The 24,613-nt window shown below is 38.2% G+C and overlaps 1 protein-coding gene across 1 annotated transcript in view; it reads right to left on the bottom strand.

Annotated features, from left to right (window-relative positions):
* Window positions 1-24,112, bottom strand: part of SNX6 (sorting nexin 6) — a 61,821-nt gene extending 37,709 nt beyond the window's left edge. Inside the window, exons 1-6 of the mRNA XM_053224355.1 lie at window positions 23,954-24,112; window positions 23,750-23,797; window positions 8,311-8,415; window positions 7,332-7,442; window positions 4,396-4,517; window positions 2,291-2,414 (exon numbers count right to left, since the gene is read on the bottom strand). Coding sequence (XP_053080330.1) covers window positions 2,291-2,414; window positions 4,396-4,517; window positions 7,332-7,442; window positions 8,311-8,415; window positions 23,750-23,797; window positions 23,954-23,959 — 516 coding nt within the window. The 5' untranslated portion in view covers window positions 23,960-24,112. The remainder of the gene's footprint in view (window positions 1-2,290; window positions 2,415-4,395; window positions 4,518-7,331; window positions 7,443-8,310; window positions 8,416-23,749; window positions 23,798-23,953) is intronic.
* Between the last annotated feature and the right edge of the window lie 501 nt (window positions 24,113-24,613).

Genomic DNA, 24,613 nt, shown 5'->3' on the forward strand with positions numbered 1-24,613 from the left:
CAGATAAAGGCTTAGTATCCAAAATCCATAAAGAACTTACCAAATTCAACACCCAAAAAACAAATAATCTAGTGAGGAAATGGGCAGAAGACATGAACAGACACTTTTCCAAAGAAGACATCCAGATGGCTATCAGACATATAAAAGATGATCACCATCACTTATCGTCAGGGAAATACAAATCAAAACCATGATGAAATACCACTTTACACCTGTCAGAATGGCTAAAATTAACAACATAAGAAACAGCAAGTGTTGGCAAGCATGCAGAGAAAGGGGGAAACTCTCTTGCACTGTTGGTGGGAATGCAAACTGGTGCAGTCACTCTGGAGAATAGTATGGAGGTCCCTCAAGAAACTAAAAATAGAACTACCCTATGATCCAGCAATTGCACTATTAGGTATTTACCCAAAGGATACAAAAATACAGATTCGAAGGGGTACATGCACCCCAATGTTTATAGCATTATCAACAATAGCCAAACTATGGAGAGAGCCCAAATGTCCATCAATTTATGAATGGATAAAGAAGATGTGGTACATATATAGAATGGAATATTACTCAGCCATCAAAAAGAATGAAATCTGGTCATTTGCAATGATGTGGACGGAGCTAGCATATATTATGTTAAGTGAAATAAGTCAACCAGAGAATGACAAATCCCATATGATTTCGCTTCTATGTGAAATATAAGAAACAAAACAGATGAACATATGGGAAGAGGGGGGAAAGAAAAGTGAGGGAAACAAACCACAAGAGACTCTTAATGACAGAGAACAAACTGGGTTGACAGAGGGAGGTGGGTGGGAGATGGGCTAGATGAGTGATAGGTACTAAGGAGGGCACTTGTTGGGATGAGCACTGGGTGTTGTACGTAAGTGATAAATCACTGAATTCTACTCCTGAAACCAATATTGCACTGTATGTTAACTATAAAATTTAAATTAAAAAAAAAAAAGTTAAAAAACTACCACCACAACTGGAAAACAATCAATAATCTTTCACTTATCATTTTAACAAATACTTATTTTACATCTTAATTGTCAGCCATTATTCTAAAGCAGTGAGGATACAATGGTGTAAAATTCAAGCCTTGCTTTCAGAGAGCTTACATTTTAGTAGAGAGGACAGATAATCATACATAAAAATTTAAAATACAGACATATGATTTCAGATAGTACTAAGGGATTTGGCAATGGGACAGAGTACACAGAGCATGAGGCTCCTCTAGCTCAAGTGGCCTTGCACTGATAATACTCACTGTATGCCTAAGCTGCTCTACCAATTATTATTAAGGTTTTGGCCAAGGCCATGAATAAGGTTAAGCAAAAAAACAAACACATAAAAGTAAAAAAAGTGATGACAGCATTCTATCATGTGTTCTTTGGCAACCCAGTCACAAGTTATTTTCAGCTTCTTATAATTCATGACATAGCCAGAATTTTTTACAGTTCCTAGTTGTAAATGACCACATGCCAGTATCACATACCATATTTACACTTGTGAAAGTATCCAGGCTTAAAATGCTGTTTCTGTGATCCTGAGTTACTTCATACCCTTTCAAAAAAATGTGTTCTCTCTATTGCTAGACTTAGGATATTTTATTGTCATGTCTACTAAAACCAAACCAGAAGGGCAAATTTATATACATAAAATTCTTTGATCTTGATGTCAACTTATAAGCAAATAAGCACTATGCTACATTTGTTTTCTGCTAAAATTATGAGTTAATCTTGTCATTCAAATATAAATCCCAAGATCTGTATCACCTATCCATTAAAAAAAAATTTTTGCCAGTACTATGAATCAAGAAATCTTTAAAGCTCAACCACATCAATTTTTCTATTTGCACTGTAACAGAGTTTTCAGGCAGGGAAGGAGGAAGATTAGGAGCAATTGGCACTGAAAAAGGTCAGTTAAACAGATCAAAAGGCAATGATTAACCCTAAAGTAATCTAGAATTCTTTAGCTCAAGCACCTCCCTGGAATTTCAGAAAACTTCAAACTCAAATTTAGGAAACGATCAAGTTGATAATCCTATTTCTTAAGAGGTTCACAATTCAGGATGAAAATCAATGTCCCATGCAGTAACATGATTTAGCCTCATTTCTTCAATTTCTTCATTTCTTCTCTAGTTGTATTGAAATACTCTATTACCACTAAAAAAATGTCATTTTACACTACCTTGAAAAATAAGAACATTACAAAAAAAGGGTTTTTTCTAACTACTCCCTGCCTTTTACAGTGACTCTAAAAATAAACCTTGATTACTGCTTTAATCAATACTCACATCTTGATTATATTCCAAGAAGACATGGAAATTTAAGTCTTTTCTCAAAATAGGATGTGCTGCCACACGACATAGGAACACTTCATGCATTGCAACAGTCTTCTTGAATATTGCCAAATATTCACTAGAAACAATACACATAATTAAAGGTAAAACACTGCATCAACTAGAAAATAGTCCGTAACAGTTTTCAACAAATACTCCAAATTATTCTAAATGCAAAATTAAAGATACAAATATATAATCCATGTAAACAAAGGTTTTAGTTGAACTGTTAATAAAATGTACAAAATCCAGCTCTGAAAAGACTTCATGCTAGTTAATAGTATTTATTATATTTAAATGTTAATATTTTTAAGTTTTATGAACTTTTCTTCCTATGCAAGTTGATGTTAAAGATAACTATAGGGGTGTTTGTTTTCAGCTCCAGAGAAAGTACACTACAAATTATTTGATACAATCTTTATGGATCAATTTCTCAATAATTACTGCTTTTAAATACCTGTGTACAAAAAAAAATCTAAACTCAAACCTCAGTAAGCATATTTTCAACATTAATAATTATTTTCATCTAATGACCCAAACACACAAGAAAAAAAGCACACCACAGAGAGACTAATTTTTGTCATTACATTGGAAAATTATGTTTAAAATATTTTAATTTCATCAGTGAATCACAGTGATCATATAGTAATATACGTCAGTTTGAAAAAAGAAACACTCAAGGAAAAGGCCCAATATTCTTGCTTCAACTACGTGCAAGGAGGATAAATTTTACATACCAGCAAACCAGCAGGACCAATGTTGGGAGAAGTTTGATCTCTGTGAGGGTAGTCATTCAGTGAAGACAAAAAAGAAGGATGCAGAGGATGGAGGTAGCAGTAGAATAAACCCAAGGTTCTCTGTTATCCAACCCCTAACCAGACCACAAAAGAATCATGATCAGGGCCACTGGAAAACCACAGATTCTTTAATATTAACGTGCTCTGCTAATTTCCAGTTTTCAGTCTTATAACTATAAAAGTATGTATCTCTGTCTCTCAGACTGTTGCTTGCACCCAGCATGGACAAAAATCTTAAAATATGTCACCTTACACTTCGACAAAAAAGATCTACTTTGCTAATTTATCTTGTCAAACGAGTTTAGCATTCTGAAGAGGAGTCTAGTAGCCAGGTGCATATATGCTTAAAAACTGAAACTAAGTGGAAGAGGAGAAAAGGAAATGAATGAAGAGGAGAAATGATCAGAAAAAGAGTGATGGAGGTGATGATGATACAAGGGAAAGTGTTTACTTGTACTGCTCTCAAAATACAGAAAACCATATCCTGTAAATCTAAAATTACTTCAAATGTCTAATAAGAAGGGAAAGATTCTGCATTTTCAGCAAATATGCTAAACGCAAAACAGAAGTTATCTCCAGTTTTTTCAAAGATTTAATGCATTTCTAGTATATGTGAAACTAATAATCATTTAATGAAAAACATTTTAAAACTATTCTCCTTTTACTTTGCTCCTATTCTTTTCCCCTTAGCCAGAAGCCATAGGCAGAAAGAAAGAGGGCAAAAATTAAACACAGACACAGCCATTTAGACAAGTGCACGCGTGCACACACATGCGTACACACACACACACACACACACACACTTTTTAAAAAAGAAAACAGAGTATGTGCAGAGTTGCTCGGTGCATATTTCTATGAGAAACAGAAAACAGAAGTTTGGGTAGTATGCACACATCGAAAAAAGAAAACCAGGTTGGCAATGACTAAGGCCTTGTAGATAAAAACCAAAACAACTTATATTCTGCTTCAAAAAGTCCTATTTCCCTTTCTACTATTTTTAAATAAAGTTTTGGACCCCCCATTTTCAATTTTCAGAGTCTATTTAAAACATTAATTTAAAGAATTTTACAATGTAGGCAATTATTCTATAATTTTCCTGTAGGCTCTGATCATGATCATTAAAACTGGTTGTTTGGCTTAAACCTGCATCTTTCAGAAAGGGTCACTGTGGTGAAATGATTAAAAGGATGGGATATCAGAGAGCACAGAAAAAAGGCGTTAAAATAAGCACAATTAACAAAACCAACAACAAAAATCACATACGCTTCCAGTTCCTGTTTCATCTTTGTGAATTCTTCCTTTGTCATGGACCCTTCTCCTTCTCCAAGCTTCTGCAGTTTTTCCCTTGAAGCATCGAAGTCAGGTCTTGGTGGTGCTGGTGGGATCTGTAAGAAAACCAAATCACTAATTTTAAAGACTTTTAGTTTTCACAGCAACTGTTCTACTGCTACCATAAAAGACTGTGTCTGGGAGAGCTAAAGACATCTTGAATGAACATGGCACCAGGAATATCTCAATTCAGGTTAGAAAATTTGATTAGGTCCTTTGCACAAGGAAGAAATATGGCAGAGCACTATTTTCTAGTATTAGAACAGTAGTTCCCAAACTTTAATCTGCAGATTCCTATGTGGCAACCTAGAGTCTTCAAATGTATAAACACATTAAGCTCTGACTATACACTAAATTAATATGCATACCAATTTTCAGAAGTATGTAAATAGTTTGATCAAATACAAACATAAATTTTTAAATTAATGAATTCATAGTAGCTTTATGCTATTCTATGTTTCTTAAATTCATGGATGCCAACAGTACAATCCAGCAAGGGATGTTAAAAAGGGTTCCTTAACTGGAGGAGTGCACCAGAAGCATAGAGCACGGACTTAAAACCAAGACAACAAAACAGAGATTAATGACTAACCTCATTCCATTCACTCACAGTAAGGGGGTGAGTAAATACTTATCTTAAGTAAAAATATATTATCTAGAAGAGACATATCTTTCAAGGGAAGGATAGAAGAAAAAAGTTTACCTTAAAAGGAAGGGCTTACAAATAAGAATTGTTAAGGGAAAATGATGGAAAGCAAAGAAAGCAAGAAGAAAAGATAAGTAGAGGAAAAGTTAAAGAATGAATACAAGAAAAGAGTTATGCTTGAGGAAAGCAATAGGGAAGGAAGCATCAAGTACAGCTAAGCACATATTCACATCTACTATGCACCAGGCATGATACTGAACAATGTGCATATAAAGATAAACAAGACATGGTCTTGGGTGCCTGGCTGACACAGTTGGTAGAGTATGCGACTCCTAATCTTAGGGTTGTGAGTTCAAGCCCCATACTGGGTGTAAAGATCACTTAAAAATAAAATCTTGGGGGCGCCTGGGTGGCGCAGTCGGTTAAGCATCCGACTTCAGCCAGGTCACAATCTCGCGGTCCGTGAGTTCGAGCCCCGCGTCAGGCTCTGGGCTGATGGCTCAGAGCCTGGAGCCTGTTTCCGATTCTGTGTCTCCCTCTCTCTCTGCCCCTCCCCCGTTCATGCTCTGTCTCTCTCTGTCCCAAAAATAAATAAACGTTGAAAAAAAAATTTTAAAAATAAAAACAAATAAATAAATAAAATCTTGGAGCAGGGGCCTGGGTGGCTCAGTCAAACGTCTGACTCTTGATATTGGCTCAGATTGTGATCTTGCAGCTGTGAGACTGAGCCCCTCGCTGGGCTCCTGAGCATGGAGCCGGCTTAAGATTCTCTCTACCTGTCTCTCTGCCCCTCCCTTTCTCATATGTATGTTCTCTCTCTCAAAATAAATAAACACTAAAAATAAATAAATAGGGGCACCTGGGTGGCTCAGTCGGTTGAGCATCCGACTTTGGCTCAGGTCATGATCTCAAGGTTTGTGAGTTTGAGCCCCACGTCGGACTTGCTGCTGTCAGCCTGTCAGCACAGAGCTCCCTTCAGATCCTCTGTCCCCCTCTCCCTGCTCCTCCCCCACCTGCATTCTCTCCAAAATAAGTAATTATCTATCTATCTATCTATCTATCTATCTATCTATCTATCTATCTACCTTAGGGTGCCTGGGTCCTGGGTGGCTGAATTGGTTGAGCATCTGGCTCTTGATTTTGGCTCAGGTCATGATCTCAGTGTGATGGGGTCAAGCGCTGTGTCAGGCTCTGTGCTGAGCATAGACTCTGCTTAAGATTCTCTCTCTCTCTCTGCCCCTCTTCCCTGTTCCTGCTAGCTAAAATAATTTGAAAAAAAAAAAAAAAAACAAAAAACAAACTTTTTTATATGTGATTAAGTATTTTTTTTACTTATCTTTATTTTTTAAGATTTACATCCAAGTTAGTTAACATATAGTGTAATAATAAAAAAAATCTTAAAAAAAACAAGCAAAGATGGTCTTGATCTTTGAGGAGTGTTTAGTCTATAGAAGGAAATTGTAGTAAGAAAATGCCATTAGACAAGATGAGGAAGAAAAGGTGGAAATAAGATGGGAAGAGAAGAAGGAGTTTCCAGTTTGGTGAACACACTGACATGCTACGGAGGTGGAAGGTGGTATACCTGGAGAGGGCATGAAAGTTATGCCCCAACCCCGATCCCTGTACCTTGTCCTATGCATCTTTGGGCTGTCTGGTTGTATCCTTTATATAAACTGGTAATTTTTTTTAAAGAAAAAAAGAAAAAAATGTACGGCCAGTGGTCAACCAAATTTTGAGTTACACAAAGAAAAAGCAAATGACTGAGAAGGAGTAGCCACAAGGATGGAGAAAGAATCAAGTCAGGATAATTTCAAGGATATCAAATGAAACTAAATTTCAGGAATCTGAGTGTGGACAATGGCTAAGGCACAACATCCGGTACATACTTAGATTAGATGACTTCTTAAGGTACCTCCAACTCTAAGTATTTGTCTACCTAAGTGTTCAAAACCAGTATGGTTTGTAACATCCCCTTAATTAATCCCTAGGAAAAACCCATTTCACTTCCAGTAAACAATAAGAATTTAAATTTAAATGAAGAAGCATAACATAGCCATATCTCCACACTTTCAAACTAGGCAATTTAGGATAAAAGGTGATCGTACATTGTGTTTTCTAATTGGCAATTTAAAAAAATTATACCAGTTCACTAAAAATTTAACACATAATAAAGTACCTAAAAAGCTCCTAGAAAATGGGATTAAAATGGAACCCCAATACTCACAATATAACCTGCATAGTCTTCATTTTCAACGAAGGAATCATGAAGCCAGATAAATTCCTCATGTTGCCGAACAACAGAAAACTCATTTTGTTTAAAATTTGGCAACGAACTCTGCAAAGACAGAGATTCTCTTGAATAAAAATCAAAATTGCACTAAAAGGCTTTTAGTAAATATTTTTTATCTTATTTTTGTAAATTAGTCTCATGCGAAAGATTATCAGCACTTTTAAACTCTATTATGAAAACTCGGAGACATCAGACAAAATTATCCTGAGATGTTTAAGAAAATAATTTGACAGACTTATTATACTCTACTGCTACCACCATTTAAAAGTTGTCTTACTAATATATATCAAACTCAACTATTCAAAGAAAAATAGATCTACAGTCTGAAAATATGCCTAAAAACTGAAATCCAAGAAGAAAATAATTTGTAAGACAGTAATTTAATTAACTGAAAGAACAAAACAAAATTGAAAACAAGAATGATGAAAGATATTAATAGAAGTCTAGAGAAAATTAAATCTGCATTACACCTAGGTTTTGTGAGTAATTCGTAAATGTTAGTCTTTAAAAAGTGCATTTTTTAAAAAAAGTACATTTCCCTGGGGCACCTGGATGGCTCAGTTGGTTAAGGGTCTAACTCCTGACTTTGGCTCAGGTCATGATCTCACAATTTGTGGGATGGAGCCCTGCGTGCCCGAAGCCTGCTTGGGATTCTCTCTCTCTCCCTCTTTCTCTGCCCCTCCCTCCCTCCCTCACGGATACTCTCTAAATAAATAAATAAACTTAAAAAATTAAAAAAAAATTTAACAAGTACACTTCCTTAAAACTGTTACAATAAAAGCAGTAGCTTATAAACTAAAATATAGTTTACTTCTAATTATGTTCAAAACCAAAGTTCAGTCAATATATTATCACATATATAACATCTGCACAATAAATAGCTAAAATAGTACAAGTACAAAATCACATTTACCTTTGTGTGAACGGTGAATTTTACTTTATCTCTCTCACTCAGAGCATCGGAAATGTCCACTTGCAGAGCAGCATCACTTTGAAGATCTACATTTATTGCTTTAAGCTAGAAAAAGATAACACCTTAATAAAAATCCTATGGGCATTTATAGAATCTCATTCTTTTCTCAGACATTAACACAATGCAAAAACAAAACAAAACAAAATAATCTTAAATCTAAAAAAGTACTCAAGTTCATTAGAACTACATACATATTTTGAAGGGCAGGTTATTTGGGTATGTTATCACCTTAATCAATTTTTCATTCTATAGTATTCAACTACGCTTTGTATGAGTCAATGGGATAACCATTATTCATTATAATTTCACTCAAAAAGTAAACTATTTTTTCTCTCTCCTCTTCTCTGCCATTGTGGTGTGTGAAGTTAACTGCTTCTTACCATGGGTAGCAGCAGGGAAGTCTGGAAGGTACCCTAGCCTAGGAGCTTGGATGACCTGGGTTTGGATCCCATCTCTGCACATTAATATACTCTGATTTGGGTCTTCTCACAAGACTTGCAGAATCACGCTTAAAATGTGGCCAAGAAACAGGGGCGCCTGGGTGGCTCAGTCGGTTAAGTGTCCGACTTCGTCTCAGGTCATGAGCTCACGTTTCGTGAGTTCGAGCCCCACGTCGGGCTCTGTGCTGACAGCTCAGAGCCTGGAGCCTGCTTCGGATTCTGTTGTCTCCCTCTCTCTCTGCCCCTCCCCCATTCACATTCTGTCTCTCTTTCTCTCAAAAATAAAGATTAAAACAAAAAAACAAACAACAAAAAAAAACGTGGCCAAGAAACAAAAGCAGAATCATCCCATTCCCCAGTGAATTCGGATGAAAACTGGTAATAAAATCAGGTACAACTCCAAGAGGAGGCACTGGAGAAGAACCAAGCTGGTCTAGAATGGATAGCACATGAGATGGCATATATATTTATGCTGCATGAAGGTTACATACTTGTATTCTATCACTCTGTAAACATCACTACCACCTCAACAATAAACATGTTTTACTAGAAAAATGATTCTTCTCTGTTACTATGCTTCTGCACCAGAAGGTGATTCAGTAATAAATATGCAGGACCTTTTGTTTGAAAGAAATAAATACATAAAATAAACTATTTTCCAAGAAGATGGTTCATTAACATTCAAGTGTCCTAAAATTAAGGAAAGTATCTACCTTTTAGAACAAGAAAAATAATGAAAAGGCTAATAATTTTAACTCTACTGCTTATTTTAGTTCAGGAATTTACAATGAAACTATTAAATATATTACATATAACATATTTATAGTGCTAAAAATGGCAACATAATACTCAATAACTACCTCCTGTGTAGGAATTAAATCTCACATTTTACTCTACAAGCTTTAATATATTTAAACGATTGAATACGTTCTCTATGTAGTGCTTCCATTTACTTGTCTATGAGAAGACTTCTCTATAATTCTTTTTTTCAAGTTTATTTATTTTGAGAGAGAGAGACCTCGTGTACACTTGAGCGGGGGAGGAGCCTGACACGTGGCTCAAACTCATGAACTGTGAGATCATGACCTAAACTAAAATCTTAACCAACTGAGCCATCCAGGCACCCCCCCCCCCACCTTTTTTCTTTAAAGTAAACTCTATCACCAACGTGGGGCTCCAACTCACAATCCCAAGATCAAGAGTCACATGCTCTGACTGAGCCAGCCAGGCACCCCTCTAATTCTTACCATATTTATAATTCTTAAATTTCATCTATATTCTTCCCCTTTAAACAAATATGCATTCTAAAATGTTTGACTAATTTGGAAACCTATAAAAAAAATCAAACACACTAAAAGATGAAAATAAAGTCTTAGCCAGCTGCAAAGATATGAAATATTTAAAGTCTAATTAACTACCCAGCCTGCTTCAAATACTCCAATTGTAAAACCCAGGTCTTACTTTGGGAATCTCACCTAATCATCAGCATTTCAAATTTTAATTACAATGTAAAAGGAAAAAAATGCTGGAAACAGAATTGTTTATGACCTCAGTCATATATTTAAAAGTGCAGGGGCACCTAGGTAGCTCAGTCGGTGTCCGACTCTTGATTTCAGCTCAGGTCATGGTTTCACGGTTTGTGAGATCGAGCCCTGCATTGGGCTCTATGCTGACAGCATGGAGCCTGCTTGGGATTCTTTCTGTCCCTCTCTCTCTGCCCCTCCCTCGCTCGCATTTTTCTCTTTCTCTCTCAAAATAAATAAACAAAAAAAATGCATACATAAAAGGCTTATAGGAAATATAACAAAATGTGACCATCAGTGGATTTTCTTTATATATTCCTTCATTGTCCCAATTGTCCACAATATGCATGCATTACTTTTACAAATGGTGGGGAGCCCCCTTAAAATGGAAATCCCATGACCTATTAAAATATTAATTTTAGGAATTTTTTCATTAAATAGTTGTTTAACTTCCATCAGTAATGAACAAAAGTAACATTTCACTTCTGTACTATTGGTTCTAGATTGAGTAGACCTGTTTTTAAAAGATAAAGACCATTACAGGGGTGCCTTGGTGGCTCAGTCAGTTGAGCGTCCAACTTTAGTTTAGGTCATGATCTCGTGGTTCATGAGTTCAAACCCCATGTTGAGCCTGCTTTGGATTCTCTCTCTGTCTCTCTCTCACTCTGCCCCTCCCCTGCTCGTGCTCTTTCGACAATAAACATCAAAAACATTTTTAAGAAAAAAATAAATTACATGGTACTGGGGTGCCTGAATGGCTCTGTTGGTTAAGTGCCCTACTCTTGATTTCAGCTCAGGTCATGATCTCATGGTTTGGGAGATTGTGCTGAAAACTCAGAACCTGCTTGAGATCCTCTCTCTCAAAATAAATAAATAAACTTAAAAAAAAAAACCACTTAAATTATGTAGTACTATCTCTGATGGCCTTTAGTAAAAACTTTATAGGTAACTTAAGTTTATATTAAGTTAAATTTCATCAGTAATCATCTTTTTTAAAGTTTATACTATAAACTTACATAAATTATTTAAAAATTTGTTATTGTACTCAATGCTATATGCAACCCATTGTCTGATAAAAGAAATGAAATTAAGAGTTGCCTTGAGGGGCACCTGGGTGGCTTAGTCAGTTAAGCATCTGACTCTTGATTTCAGCTCAGGTCATGATTTCATGGTTTATTGAGTGGTATTGAGCCCCACATTTGGCTCTGGGCTGACAGTGTGGAGACTGCTTGAGGTTTCTCTCTCAAATAAACAAACAAATAAATAAACAAACATTAAAAGGAAAAAAAAAAGAAGTGTTTCCTTTTTTCTCTTTACTCACAATCAGGACACTTTTAAGATGCTTATTGTGGTAGAGTGAATAATGGCTCCCCCCAAAACATGCACATCCAAATATCTGGAACCTGTGGACATTACCTTATATGGTCAAAAAAAAAAAAAAAAAAAGGCTCTGCAGGTGTGATTAAATTAAGAATCTTGAGATGGGGAGATTATCCTGGATTTCCCAAATGGGCCTTCAATGCAGTTACAGATATCCTTATAAGAGGTGCAAAGAGATTAGACACAGACAAAGGGGAGGGCAACAGGACTATGGATGCAGAGATTAGAGTGATCCAGCCACAAGCTAAGGTTTGCTGGCAGCCACCAGAAACCAGAAGGGACAAGCAACAAATTCTTCCCTAGAATCCCAGGGAGCATGGCCCTGCTGACACCTTGATTTCAGTTCAGTGATCCTGTTTTCGGACTTCCGGCCTACAGAACTGTGAAGACAATACATTTCTGCTGTATTCAGTGATCAGATTTGTAGTAATTTGTTAGAGCAGCCACAGGAAATTAATAAATTTATCATTACGATTTTTGGAATAATCTTGGCTTTTCTTATGTTTTCTCTGCCTTGTCAAGCATTTCCCAAAAACAACTGATAGGCATCAACCTGGGTACTTGTTAAAAATACAGAACCCCAGGCCTGATCACAGGTTTATCAAAACAATCATCAAGGAAAAGCCTTAAAAACTGTGTTTGGAAACCCTAGCCTAGACTTACAGGGTTGTCTTTGCCTTTACAATCTTTGAAAACTTCAACTCAACTGCTAATATTTTGTTTTTAATGATTATATAAAACATTGTTCCCAGGTGTTATATCTGTATGTACATTTTAATTTTCAGATTTTAACTGTTGTATTATCAATTTTCAGGATTTCTACATCTGAATAGCTGTTATTTATTCTTCCAATTCAAAGTTATTCCCAATTATTTCTTTCTTCCATTTCCTTATCTCTGTATATCAAATATACTTGCCTCCTTTTTTCTGATAGCACAACGCTTGGCTTTTTTAAATTGTAACTTTTTTTGGTAACAAATATTCTTAAGTTATGTATTTACTGTTTTTGTTCTTGGATTCTCTCTTTTCAGGTATACCTTACATACAACGAAACACAGGTTTTAAGTATGTAATTTGAAGAGTCTTGACAAATACACAGGTTACACGCCTGTAATCATGACCACAATCATCCCCAGAAATTCCCATTACTTTTACGTTTCTACTTTTTTTTCTAACTCTTCTATAAATTCTTTTGTATGCCTTATGAAAGCTTGTAGCCCTTCACATATGGTCTTACAGCTATTAATCCAATCTATCATTTGTCTTTTTCATTCTTTTAGCAAGTATGTTCTAGAACTGATCTCAGGAAAAGCGCATGAATCACACATAAATAGGGTCACAGCAAACTGCTGATGCTGAGATTGTGACTCCTTTAATTTATATTTCATAATAGGTTCAAAATATCAGTTTCACATCTCAATTTTTTTTTTCCATTTCCGAGCTTACAGAGAAAAGGAAACAAAAAGGAATATTTTGTTTGACAATAGATTTGCTTCACACACATCAGGGTGTTTTGTTTTGTTTTGTTTTAAGCCCTGTTTCTAATAACTAAGATGTGTAATGGAAAAGCCAGCCAATAAATGAAATCATCCCCTACACAAATACAAAATTTCCAATGAAAGCTAATCTGCTATTATTTCATCAATTCTAGATGCATACTTTGCACATTTTAACATCTGAAATAGGAATGCCTTATAACTGATGACAAACTCCAGTTTAATTGGCAATCTTTTTTCTTTCTTAGTAGCATATAAAGTATACCTTCCAGTCAATTGTGCCTTAGATTTGATATATTTTTATTGTAAATTTAATATTAATTTCATAAAATATACACAAGATTTTTCAGGCATGTATTCTTTTTTTAGAGAAAAGTTAATGTTAGTTTTTATTAAGGGAAAGAGTGAAAGCAAACAACTTATGATTCATCAACATTTAATTAACTTTTTGAAATTAATGAGGTAAGTGAAGAAATTCTCATTAGACTACATTCACCAGTTTCATCCTCATCTGGGCTGACAAACGTTGCAGTCTTTTGTCAAAGACTGGCTAGGTTAAACATTAGTGTCATGGTCAAGAAAAAGACAAGACAGAGCAAATGGATTAAGCAACATAAATACAGTACCATTAAAAAGATAATTTGGAAGACACTGTCCTATTGCTGATTAATTTTCCACATGTAATTTTTAGTAAAGAAAACATTCACTACTAGTTTAGTATACTGACTCATTTACTATAAAGTATCTACTTTAGAACATTTCTAAAAAATTAGTTGTTCATCTTTTGCCAGAAAAGCAAATGTACAGAGATGGATGGATGGAGGAAGGAAGAAAAGGAAAATAACTGACTACTGTATAGCCTCCCAAATGGTGTCTTGCTTCTGTCCTTTTCCATCTTTAATCTAGCCCTTATAATCCTATTAAACAAAAAATCATTCCTCAGCTCAAAACCTAGGGGTCCCTACTTGAAGAAAAGCCAAAGTCTACCAGGCCCTACAAAGTCTGCATCGGACATCATCTCTCAGGCTAATCTATTATTCCTCTGGCTGACTGCAGCCCTGCCATATGGCCTCTTTGTTGCCCCTTAAATACAGAAGCATACTGCCACCTCAGGAGTCATTGCATTCACTGATCCCTCTACCTGGAACATTCTGCCCCCAGGTATCTATCTGCATGACTCACTCCTTCATTTCCTTCAAGTTATTTACCAAAATGTCACCTTTTCAAGAAAGCCTTTCCTGGCAACCCTAAGACTACAACTCAACTCCCCTCCACCCCCAAACAAATCCCTATCCCCCCTTTAAAAATATTTGTTTATTTAACTTATTGTTTATTTATTTGAGAGAGAGCAGGGGAGGGACAGAGAGAGAGAGGGAGACAGAGGATCTAAAGTAGGCTCTGTACTGACAGTGGGGAGCCAGCAGAAAGCCAGCAGAGAGCATGACATGAGGCTCGAACTCACAAACCTCAAGATCATGGCCTGAGCTGAAGTCAGATACTTAATCGAATGAGCCACCCAGGCACCCCAATATTTATTTATTTTGAGAGAGAGAGAGAGCGAGCATGTGCACAAGCAGGGGAAAGGAGAAGAGGGAGAGAGAGAATCCCAAGCAGGCTAGGTGCTGTCAGTGCAGAGCCTGACTCAGGGCTCAATCCCACAACACCTTGAGATCATGACCTGAGCCAAAATCCAGAGTTTGATGCTTACCTGACTGAGCTACTCATGCACCCCACACCTCATTTTTTTCCTAGTACTTGTTTACCATCTACTATATTTTATTTTTTTAACAGTCCTCCATAACTATAATGTCAGGTCTGTAAGGACACAGATTTTTATTTTGTTCATTGCTATATGCCCAGTGGTGGACCTCAATAAATATTTATTGAATGTAGAGAAGAGTAGAAAGAAAGGTGGTAACCATAACTGGGCTAAGAAACTGTAATTAAGAGTATAATCAACAGAAAACCCCTGAGACAGACAGAAGTAAATTTCATTAGGCTCACGAATTCAGGCCAAATTTTAAATTTATTTAACTCCTAGCACAAATATGATTTTGGAAGTCCTGTTAATACATAATTTTTATTATTACTGTACATCTTATACTGAGCAGTCAAATCAATGCTTGATTATATATACATTTTCTGGAAACTGGCATTTGCAGCCAGATTTTCTCTCATATACTATACCTGGTTTGCAAATTCCCATAATTAGTATCAATTCAACCATCAACTCTCTGCGTTTACACTTTGAACTGCTTGCTGTATGTGGCTAGATAAAGTTACAGCTGGCATTTGCAAGCAGACTTCCTCTCACATACCATATCAGACACAATAAAATATTACTAGGGTATTACTAGGGAGGGAAGTACTAATGGTGTTCACCTCTGCATTCCCTCTAAGTCAAAGTTAATACAAATGTACAAGTGTACAAATACAACACTTTACTCTTTACACAATATACTAATACACATTTATTTAATAAACTTTTTAATGAACTTAAAAGTATATTCAAACAGTCCTAGGTATTATGGAATATATAAGGTGAACAAAAAGCCTTGCCTTCAAGAAATCTGTAGTGAGGAACACAAATCAACTTTATGTAATAAAACACAAAAATTAAGTGTTTCCTATTCTCTTTTCCTTAACAGTTTTTACTATGTGTACAATTTAACCTTATCAATACCTCCTGTCCCGTGACCTTTCCATGTATCTCCAGCCTGTTACCCCTCTCTCTGCTTCCCTCCTCTTCCACCCCACTGCATGGTGTATCACTCCAATACTTTTCTTATTGGTCCTAACAATTCTCATTGCTCTTTCTGCCATACTTGGCTTGCAAATTCCCACAATCAGGATCAATTCAACAATCATCTTTGCTTTCTGAGCTGCTGAGTGTGGCTAGAGAAGTCACAACTGGTCGAATACAAATTAATGGTCTTCAAATTGCATTAGGCTCTTAAAACCACTCAACACTCCTGGAAAGATCTGTTCAGCTCCCCTTCTGATTCCTTTCAGCAACTACACCAAACTTTTACTACCTCAACCATCTATATTTCCACGCCCACTCTCAACAAGTGACTTTGTTTCCCACATCCCAAAGAAATAAACACTAGCAGCTGTTTTTTCCTTAGACCCATCAATAAACTCTTCTAGCCTCATCATCTTCTCCACTTTCTCATAAGTGGTATCCTGTGGAGGGCAGAATTGTCTGCCCACCTGAGCATTTAATCATCCTGTCTGCTCCACAACCTGTTCATATACTGCTCTTCTAGTCAAGTTAGCCTCGGTCCCACAAACCCTTCACACACTGAGCACCTAATTTCCAAATCCAATACTTTTTAGTGTTCTTGACTTCTCTGGAGTATTTTGCCTTGGTGATCATTCTGTCCACTTCCTTTAAACTCTCTCACCTTCTGGGGACTTCTCTCATACTCTTCCTACCTCTCTCAGCCCTGTCAATCGATCCATTTCTTCTCTATAACCCTTAAATGTTGGTTTCTACAGTGCTATCTAGCTGGGCAATCTCAGTCGTCCTTGACTATAACTCCTAAATTTGTATCATCAACTCAGACCTCTTATTCTAAGTTCCCAATTATACTTTCACCCTACCAACTAGACATACCCACCTGGATGTATTCACTTATTAACAAATAAATGACTTCAGTGTACAAACCACTGTCCTAGGTGCTAGGGATAGAGCAGTGAAGACACAATCCTCATCCTCACAGATCTTACATTCTAGTTTGGCAGGAAAGGGATTAAATGCCTTATAGGCACTTCGAATCCAACATATATGAAACCAAACATATTATCTAACCTTCTGTTTCTCTCTCCTGCATTCCTCATTTTCTCTTTTTCCTTTGCCCAGCCCATGTACTTATTCAGTCACTATGCCCTGTTAAATCTATCTCCTAAACATCTCTTTGCTATGTCCCTTCCTTCATCCCCTATTTCACTGCCTTAGTTATACCTTCATCATTTTTCATCTGGACTGTTGCAACGGCCTGTTAACTGATTTCTCTGCTTTATGAAAGGAAGGATCAATCCACCCTCCACATCAGTTATCTACAATGCTATTTTCATCTAGGCATAGACCTTTCCCAGCTTAAAATCCCTCAGGACTTCACACTGACTGGAATTTTAATTATTATGCACCTTACACTTAATCTGTACATATCTGCCCTTGTCCCATATCTGCCCCTGCTTCCTGTAAGAACAAGTACTCCAGGTAGAACCAAATTATTTACTCATGCTATTCAGTCTGCTGGCAAGCCTTCCTCTTCCTGAGAGCCTACAAAATTCCTGCTCAATATTTAAGGCTTAGTTCATTTAGGTAATAGCATAGTGGCTAAGAGTGCCAGACCTGCAGCTTGACTGGCTGAGTCTGAATCCAGCTCTGTTAAAACCTTGGACAAGCTATTTAATGTCTCTGAACTTCAGTTCTCCTTTCCAAAGAATAGTAGCAACTACTTAACAGGGGTTTGAGAATTGAGTTAATGTATGGAAAGTAGCTGGCACAGAGTAAATGCTACGTTGGCATGCAGCTATCATTATGTCCTCACTACTTCCCCTTCTCTCAAAGGTAAACACTCTCTCCTTTGTACTCCCATGGCACTTTATCATAAGTCTGTCACTACAGTGTGATGGTCTTAGGGCGGGAACTTTCTTTTTCTTCTGCCAACATTCATCTTCTTATCCTCTGCCAATATAATCGATGTCACATTTTTATCTACAACAACTATCAATAAATGTGGAATGTATTCAAATTGTTATGTAGGTACAAAAGAAAATGCAAACATCTGGCCAAGTCTTCAAAAACAAGTCAAATTTCAAGTGGAAAAAAAAATGTGAAGAAAAAAAAGCCACTCTACAACATTAAAAAGCATGCGTAAAGCAGACATTAAAGTGCAGAGGTGCCTGGGCAATGACAAATGGACTAGAGTATGTCTAGAGTGTGTATGTGTGGGAAGGACATACTGAGAAATAAGCCAGACTAAAAGTGTCATGCATGGTTTTTAATGCTTGTGTGAGTTTGAACCTTACTGCAAAAGAACTGGGTCCAAGTAAGTACTTTTAACTAGTGGCATTATATGATTTAGTCATTTTAGTTAGGTAACTTGAAATACCTAACAAGGCTGGATCGGAAGGCAGACAGACAAGAGACACAGACCAATGACAGGAATTGCTACAATCCAGGCAAGAAACAGCAAGGACATTAAGAAGGGCCATACAAATGAAAGATGGGATAAACAATATTTTTGAGATGAAATTAACTGGCCTCAGTGATTATACTAATATGGAAATGAAGGATGATTCAGGTTCCTTGCCTGCACGATGGAAAATGATAACATTAACGAAGATAAGGAATAGAGGGGGAGGAGTAAGACTAGGAGTCTAGGAGAGCTGTAGTTACTCCACCTGGAGTAATGCTGAAAACAATAAACATTTTATTTAGAACTAAAATCAAATGCTAAGAATTATGCTATCACACTGGCACCCACTGCTCTTATTTAACAAGCACAAGCACATCAGAGCAAAATGTGTCCAGTTCAAAGGGCTCATTTGTTTACTAAATAATATGTTACTGTCTTTCATTTTGGGGAAAAAATAGCCTATTATGTAGAGGTATGGCTACAGGATGGCCAGTATTTTTCAATACTGTGTATTTTTTAAAGGCTGCTTTTTAAGTTACTCATAAAACAGTATTTTCTTAAGGCTGTAAGATTCTCTTCTGTTCCAAATATCATCATGAAAATTTAAGGCTGCTTAAAAATGTGTTTTATTACTTATTTTTCTTAAGTTTACTTATTTTGAAAGAGAGAGAGAGTGAGCACATGAGTGGGGAAGGGGAAGAGAGAGTGGGAGAAAGAATCCCAAGCAGGCTCTGCATTTTCTGCACGGAGCCCAATAGCAGGGCTTGAACCCATGAACCGTGAGATCATGACCCAAGCTGAAATCAAGAGTTGGACACTTAACTGACTGAGCAACCTATGCACCCCTAAAAATGTATTTTAAAATACTGACTTTAACTTTGCTTACTTGCTGCTCTGTATGAAATGCTTGCATTATTTTTGAATCTGTGATTCATATCAAAATTCCTATCAATATATGCACTTCATGCTTTTTCTCTATCAAGACTCTCATTCTTTTTTTTTAACGTTTATTTATTTTTGAGACAGAGAGAGACAGAGCATGAACAGGGGAAGGGCAGAGAGAGAGGGAGACACAGAATCTGAAACGGGCTCCAGGCTCTGAGCTGTCAGCACAGAGCCCGACGCAGGGCTCGAACTCACGGATCGTGAGATCATGACCTGAGCCGAAGTCGGACACTCAACCAACTGAGCCACCCAGGCGCCCCAAGACTCTCATTCTTAAAAGGCTGAACAAGATAACCTAAACTAAAATTACAATGCTTAAAATTCTAATGACAACCTATTTCTATCAGGACAAACACAATATAAGGAAATTTAAACAGGCCAGATATTTCTGTTCTTGAAATGAGGAAATAGCAGGATAACTGAAGCTATAATCAAAGTTCAGTGCCCAACAGAAACTTCTTGGATGCTTGCTGAAAAAGTAGTATATGTCCAGAGCTAGAACAAACAATCCTAAAATCTGTATGGAACCAGCAAAGACCCTGAATAGCCAAAGCAATCCTGAAAAAGAAAACCAAAGCTGCTTAGGCATCACAATTCTGGACTTCAAGCTCTATTACAAGCTGTAATCATCAAGACAGCACGGTACTGGCACAAACACACACACACAGATCAATGGAACAGAGCAGAAAACCCAGAAATGGACCCACAAACATATGGCCAACTAATCTTTGACAAAGTGGGAAAGAATACCCAATGGAAAAGACAGTCTTCAGCAAACAGCATTGGGAAAACTGGACAGGGACATGCAGAAGAATGAACCTAGACCAGTTTCTTACACCATACACAAAAATAAACTCAAAATGGATGAAAGACCTAAACGTAAGACAGGAAGCCATCGGAATCCTAGAGGAGAAAACAGCCAACAACTTCTTTGACCTCACCCACAGCAACTTCTTACTAGACAGGTTTCCAGATGCAAGGGAAACAAAAGCAAAAATGAACCATTGGGACCTTATCAAGATAAAAAGCCTCTGCACAGTAAAGGAAACAATCAACAAAACTAAAAGGCAACCGACGAATGGAAGATGATATTTGCAAATGACATATCAAATAAAGGGTTAGTACCCAAAAGCTGTAACAAACTTATCAAAATCAACACCCCAAAAAACAAATAATCCAGTGAAGAAATGGGCAAATGACATGAATAGACACTTCTCCAAAGAAGACATCCAGATGGCCAACAGACATGTGAAAAAAATACTCAACCTCAATCAGCAAGGAACTACAAATCAAAACCATAATGAGAAACCATCTCACACCTGTCAGAATGGCTAAGATTAACAACTCAGGCAACAGCAGATGTTGGTGAGGATGCAGAGAAAGAGGAACCTTTTGCACTGCTGGCAGGAATACAAACTGGTGCAGCCACTCTGGAAAACAGTAGGAAGGTTCCTCAAAAAATTAAAAATAGAACTACCCTACAACCCAGCAATTGCACTACTAGGTACTTATCCAACGGATACAAAAATGTTGATTCAAAAGGGCACATGCATCCAATGTTTATAGCAGCACTATCGACAACAGCCAAAGTATGGAAAGAGCCCAAATGTCCACTGACAGTTAAATGGATAAAGATGTGGTGTGTGTATACACACACACACACACACACACACACACACACACACACACACACAATGGAATATTACTCAGCGATCAAAAAGAATGAAATCTTGCCATTTGCAACAACGTGGATGGAAGTGGAGGGTATTATGCTAAGTGAAATGAGTCAGTCAGAGAAAGACAAATATCATATGATTTCACTCATGTGAAATTTAAAATACAAAACAGATGAACATAAGGGAAGGGAAGCAAGAATAATATAAAAAGAAAGGGAGACAAACCACAAGAGACTCAAATACAGAGAACAAACTGAGGGTTGCTGGAGGGGTTGTGGGTGGGGGGATGGGCTAAATGGGCGAGGGGTATTAAGGAGGGCACTTGGTGGGATGAGCACGGGGTGTTATATGTAAGTGATGAATCACTAAATTCTATTCCTGAAATCATTATTACACCATATGTTAACTAACTTGGATTTAAATTTAAAAAAAAAAAGAGAAAGAAAAAGTAGTGTATGTCAATTACACTCGGATTAAAAAAAGAAGAAAAAGGAACGAGATATAAAAAAAAGTAGTTATCTGTCCTTCTCCCTGTTTCAGGAGGGCAGAACCCAGAAACTTTTGTTTTGTTTTCCAAACACCTCAGGTGATTCTGAAGCAAGTGTTTCAAGGCCACTCTGAGAAATACTTGTACTGGTTCTGGCATCAGAAACATGGTTTAAAGTCCACCTCTCCCACTCATTGGTTGTGTGACCTCAGACCACTTAGTTTCTCCAAGGTTCAGATTTTTCATGTGTAAAAGGCGAATACTAAGTTTCACAAAGATGATGAGAGGATATAATGAAACAATGCTTATAACAGTACTTAACACAGTGCACACCTATAATTATTACTATGATTTATCCAGTTCCACAGGACAAAAATAAGGAAGAACCAGACATATATACATATTCACCATGACATTCTAAATGCTTTGTAATTCATGGTAATGTTTTTTCCATTTTCATATTAAAATTTTCATCTCTAAAATTCTACAAAAATCTCCTGGTCAGGCATGCTCTTTGTCTCCCTTTTCCTTCAATTTTGGAATACATGAAAAAAGTTTTTGGCCACATTACGTAAGTGCTTCCAATTTCATAAACAAATTGTACCAAAGGCATAAGGCAGTGAACGTGAATATTAACCAGAAAATACTTTTCATATCAACATAAATACTCAAAAAAATTAATATTTTTACTCAACATTAGTCAGATTTTATAGGAAAGCAAATCCTGTTTGCTTTTTCTGGTAGACCACAAAAATTAGACACAAAGTTATCTAAATAAAGAATGCCAACTGCTTTATATTTAGAAAAATCAGTTTAATTTGACTATAATCAATTCATCTCCTTTCGTTACACAACTCTAGTGGTTTCCCCTATTTTAAAATCCTAAATGTAATCTATAAGTGACCATCTATCTAACTCCACTGTCTTATCCCAGAAGATGCATATACACACACAGTTTTTTAAAAATTCATTAGAAACTAATTTTTTTTTTAGAAATAACCAGAAATCTACAGGCGCCTGGGTGGCTCAGTTGGGTGGGCATCCGACTTTTGATTTTGGCTTAGGTCATAATCCCAGGGTGGTGGGATCAAGCCAGGCTTTGGGCTCCATGCTGAGTGTGAAGCCTGCTTACAATTCTCTCTCTCTCTCTCTGCCCCTCACTCTCAAAATCAATCAATAAATAAACATTTAAAACAACCAGAAATCCATACGTATGATGCTTTCACACTAACTAGAAATTCTAAATGATGCTTTTGTGTAAACTGAGAAATTTATTAAAACATCAATTATAAAAGTATGCAGCCCCCTCTGCATCCTTTTTATCATTTGAAAGCTTTATAAAGCTCATCAGTTAATACTACCTCAGCTTATATTTAAAAAACAATAATATCCTTCAAGAATATTTTATCACCTGCCAAAAATCAACTAACTGATGGGTCCCCCACATCATCTAACATGAATAAGTAAAGGCAAATGGAAAACTGAAGTGCAGTCTGTTAAATGTAATGGAACCAAGGAACCTTGCTGAGCTGCAATCATCATACATCAATATTTTTCAAGTGCTCACTTGTACAAGGCACTATACAGATTACACCCTTGAGCCAAGGCAAATGGGGGGGGGGGGTGGAGAGAGTGGGAGGGAGGAATCGGAGGCCTGGAGGCCCTTTCTTAAGTGGCATGCAATTGGCCTCAAACTACCACCAAGGGAACTCTGCAAAAGATGTATTTTTTGGACAGTAAGAAACGTAAAGATACCGTGAGCTTCCAGCACTTTGCAAAATCTGGCAGGATACTGGAGAAGAGTTAAGGTTCCGCGACAGTGAAATTCCTTGCAAATGGGTAATTTAGAAAAAGCTTGTACTATGTCTGTTTTAGGAGAGAAGGGTGGGCGGCAGCGGGTTGGAGGTCCACAAGAAGGTGCCGCCAGAAGATCTGAGAATGGGTTTTCACAGCCCCGAAAGTGTCAAGGGTGAGGGGACGGAGGGATCCAGCTCCGGCCTCCACCTCCACTTCCCCACCTGCCCCGACCCAAGCGGTGGAGGAGGTCCAACGGAGGGTCTGAGTCAGGGGCAAGCAAGCGGTCCTGGGTCCTCGGGAAATCAGAACGGAGCGGCCCCGAGGGAGGAAGGGCTGCAGGAGGGCGGGGCGCGGTGCAGCGAGGAAACCGAAAGGAGGACGGCGGGGGAAAGGGGCCGTGGGACCCGGGACCCTTCCGGGTACCACACCCGGGGGCCAAGGCGGGGGCGGGAGGGTCCCGTCAGCGAGAAGGAGGCAGAACTTACTCCGCGGTCCTCCTCCGAGAGGAAGTCGGGGCCGTCGTCCAGGCCTTCCTGCGGGGTTGCCGGGCCCGGCGCACCGGGGGAGAAGATGGAGTTGGGGAGACACAAAGGGAGACATTAGTGCCAGGCCGGCGCGGCCCCCGCGCCCGCCCCGCGCCCGCCGCCCCCACCGCGCGCCCGGGGCTCGGCGCCGCTGAGAACACCCACCATCATGGCTGCTCCGAGTCTAGGGCCAGCGCAGGCGCGCACCGCACCGCGGGGCCGAAGAGAGCCGGCAGCAGCGGGAGGGGCGGGGCTGGTGGCGGCAGGCGGGGGCGGGGCCTCGGAGCAGCCCGCTCCGCCCCGCCCTGGAGCCGAGGGCCGGGGGCCATGAGCGGTAGGAAAAAGGAAGGCAGGGCCCTCCGCCCAAGGTCGAAGCACGCTGGTCGGAAAGGCCCCAAAGGCCCAGACCCACATGGCTGCTGGCCCGTCTCAGCTGGCCGGCTCTGACCCGGAAGGAGCCCAATGCCACCCGGGGAGCTGTCCAGTTCCCTTTCCCCGAGGGCTGCAGTGAAAAAACCAAGCAAGCGCTCTCCAGAAGCCACAATAAGTCATCTTGTCTTTGTATTATGCCACACGATAATTAATCGCAATTAATATTTTGCCAGTAGAAACTGTGAGAACTAAGGGCCTTCACACAGTCAGCTGTAATCAAGCTTTTACTGTTGATGAGGTAATAACCTCAGGGTTTGGGGCACTAATGGTTGAGCACTATAAAAATGAGTTGTTTGCGTTACAAGAGTATTCCTTTCATTTGTATGAACAAGTGCCTCCAAATCCACTCTAACTGTCCAGCCGGATGGCACCACGTGGGTGTCCAATCCAAAA

The sequence above is a fragment of the Acinonyx jubatus genome, chromosome B3, assembly GCF_027475565.1.
Source record: "Acinonyx jubatus isolate Ajub_Pintada_27869175 chromosome B3, VMU_Ajub_asm_v1.0, whole genome shotgun sequence".
NCBI lineage: Eukaryota > Metazoa > Chordata > Mammalia > Carnivora > Felidae > Acinonyx > Acinonyx jubatus.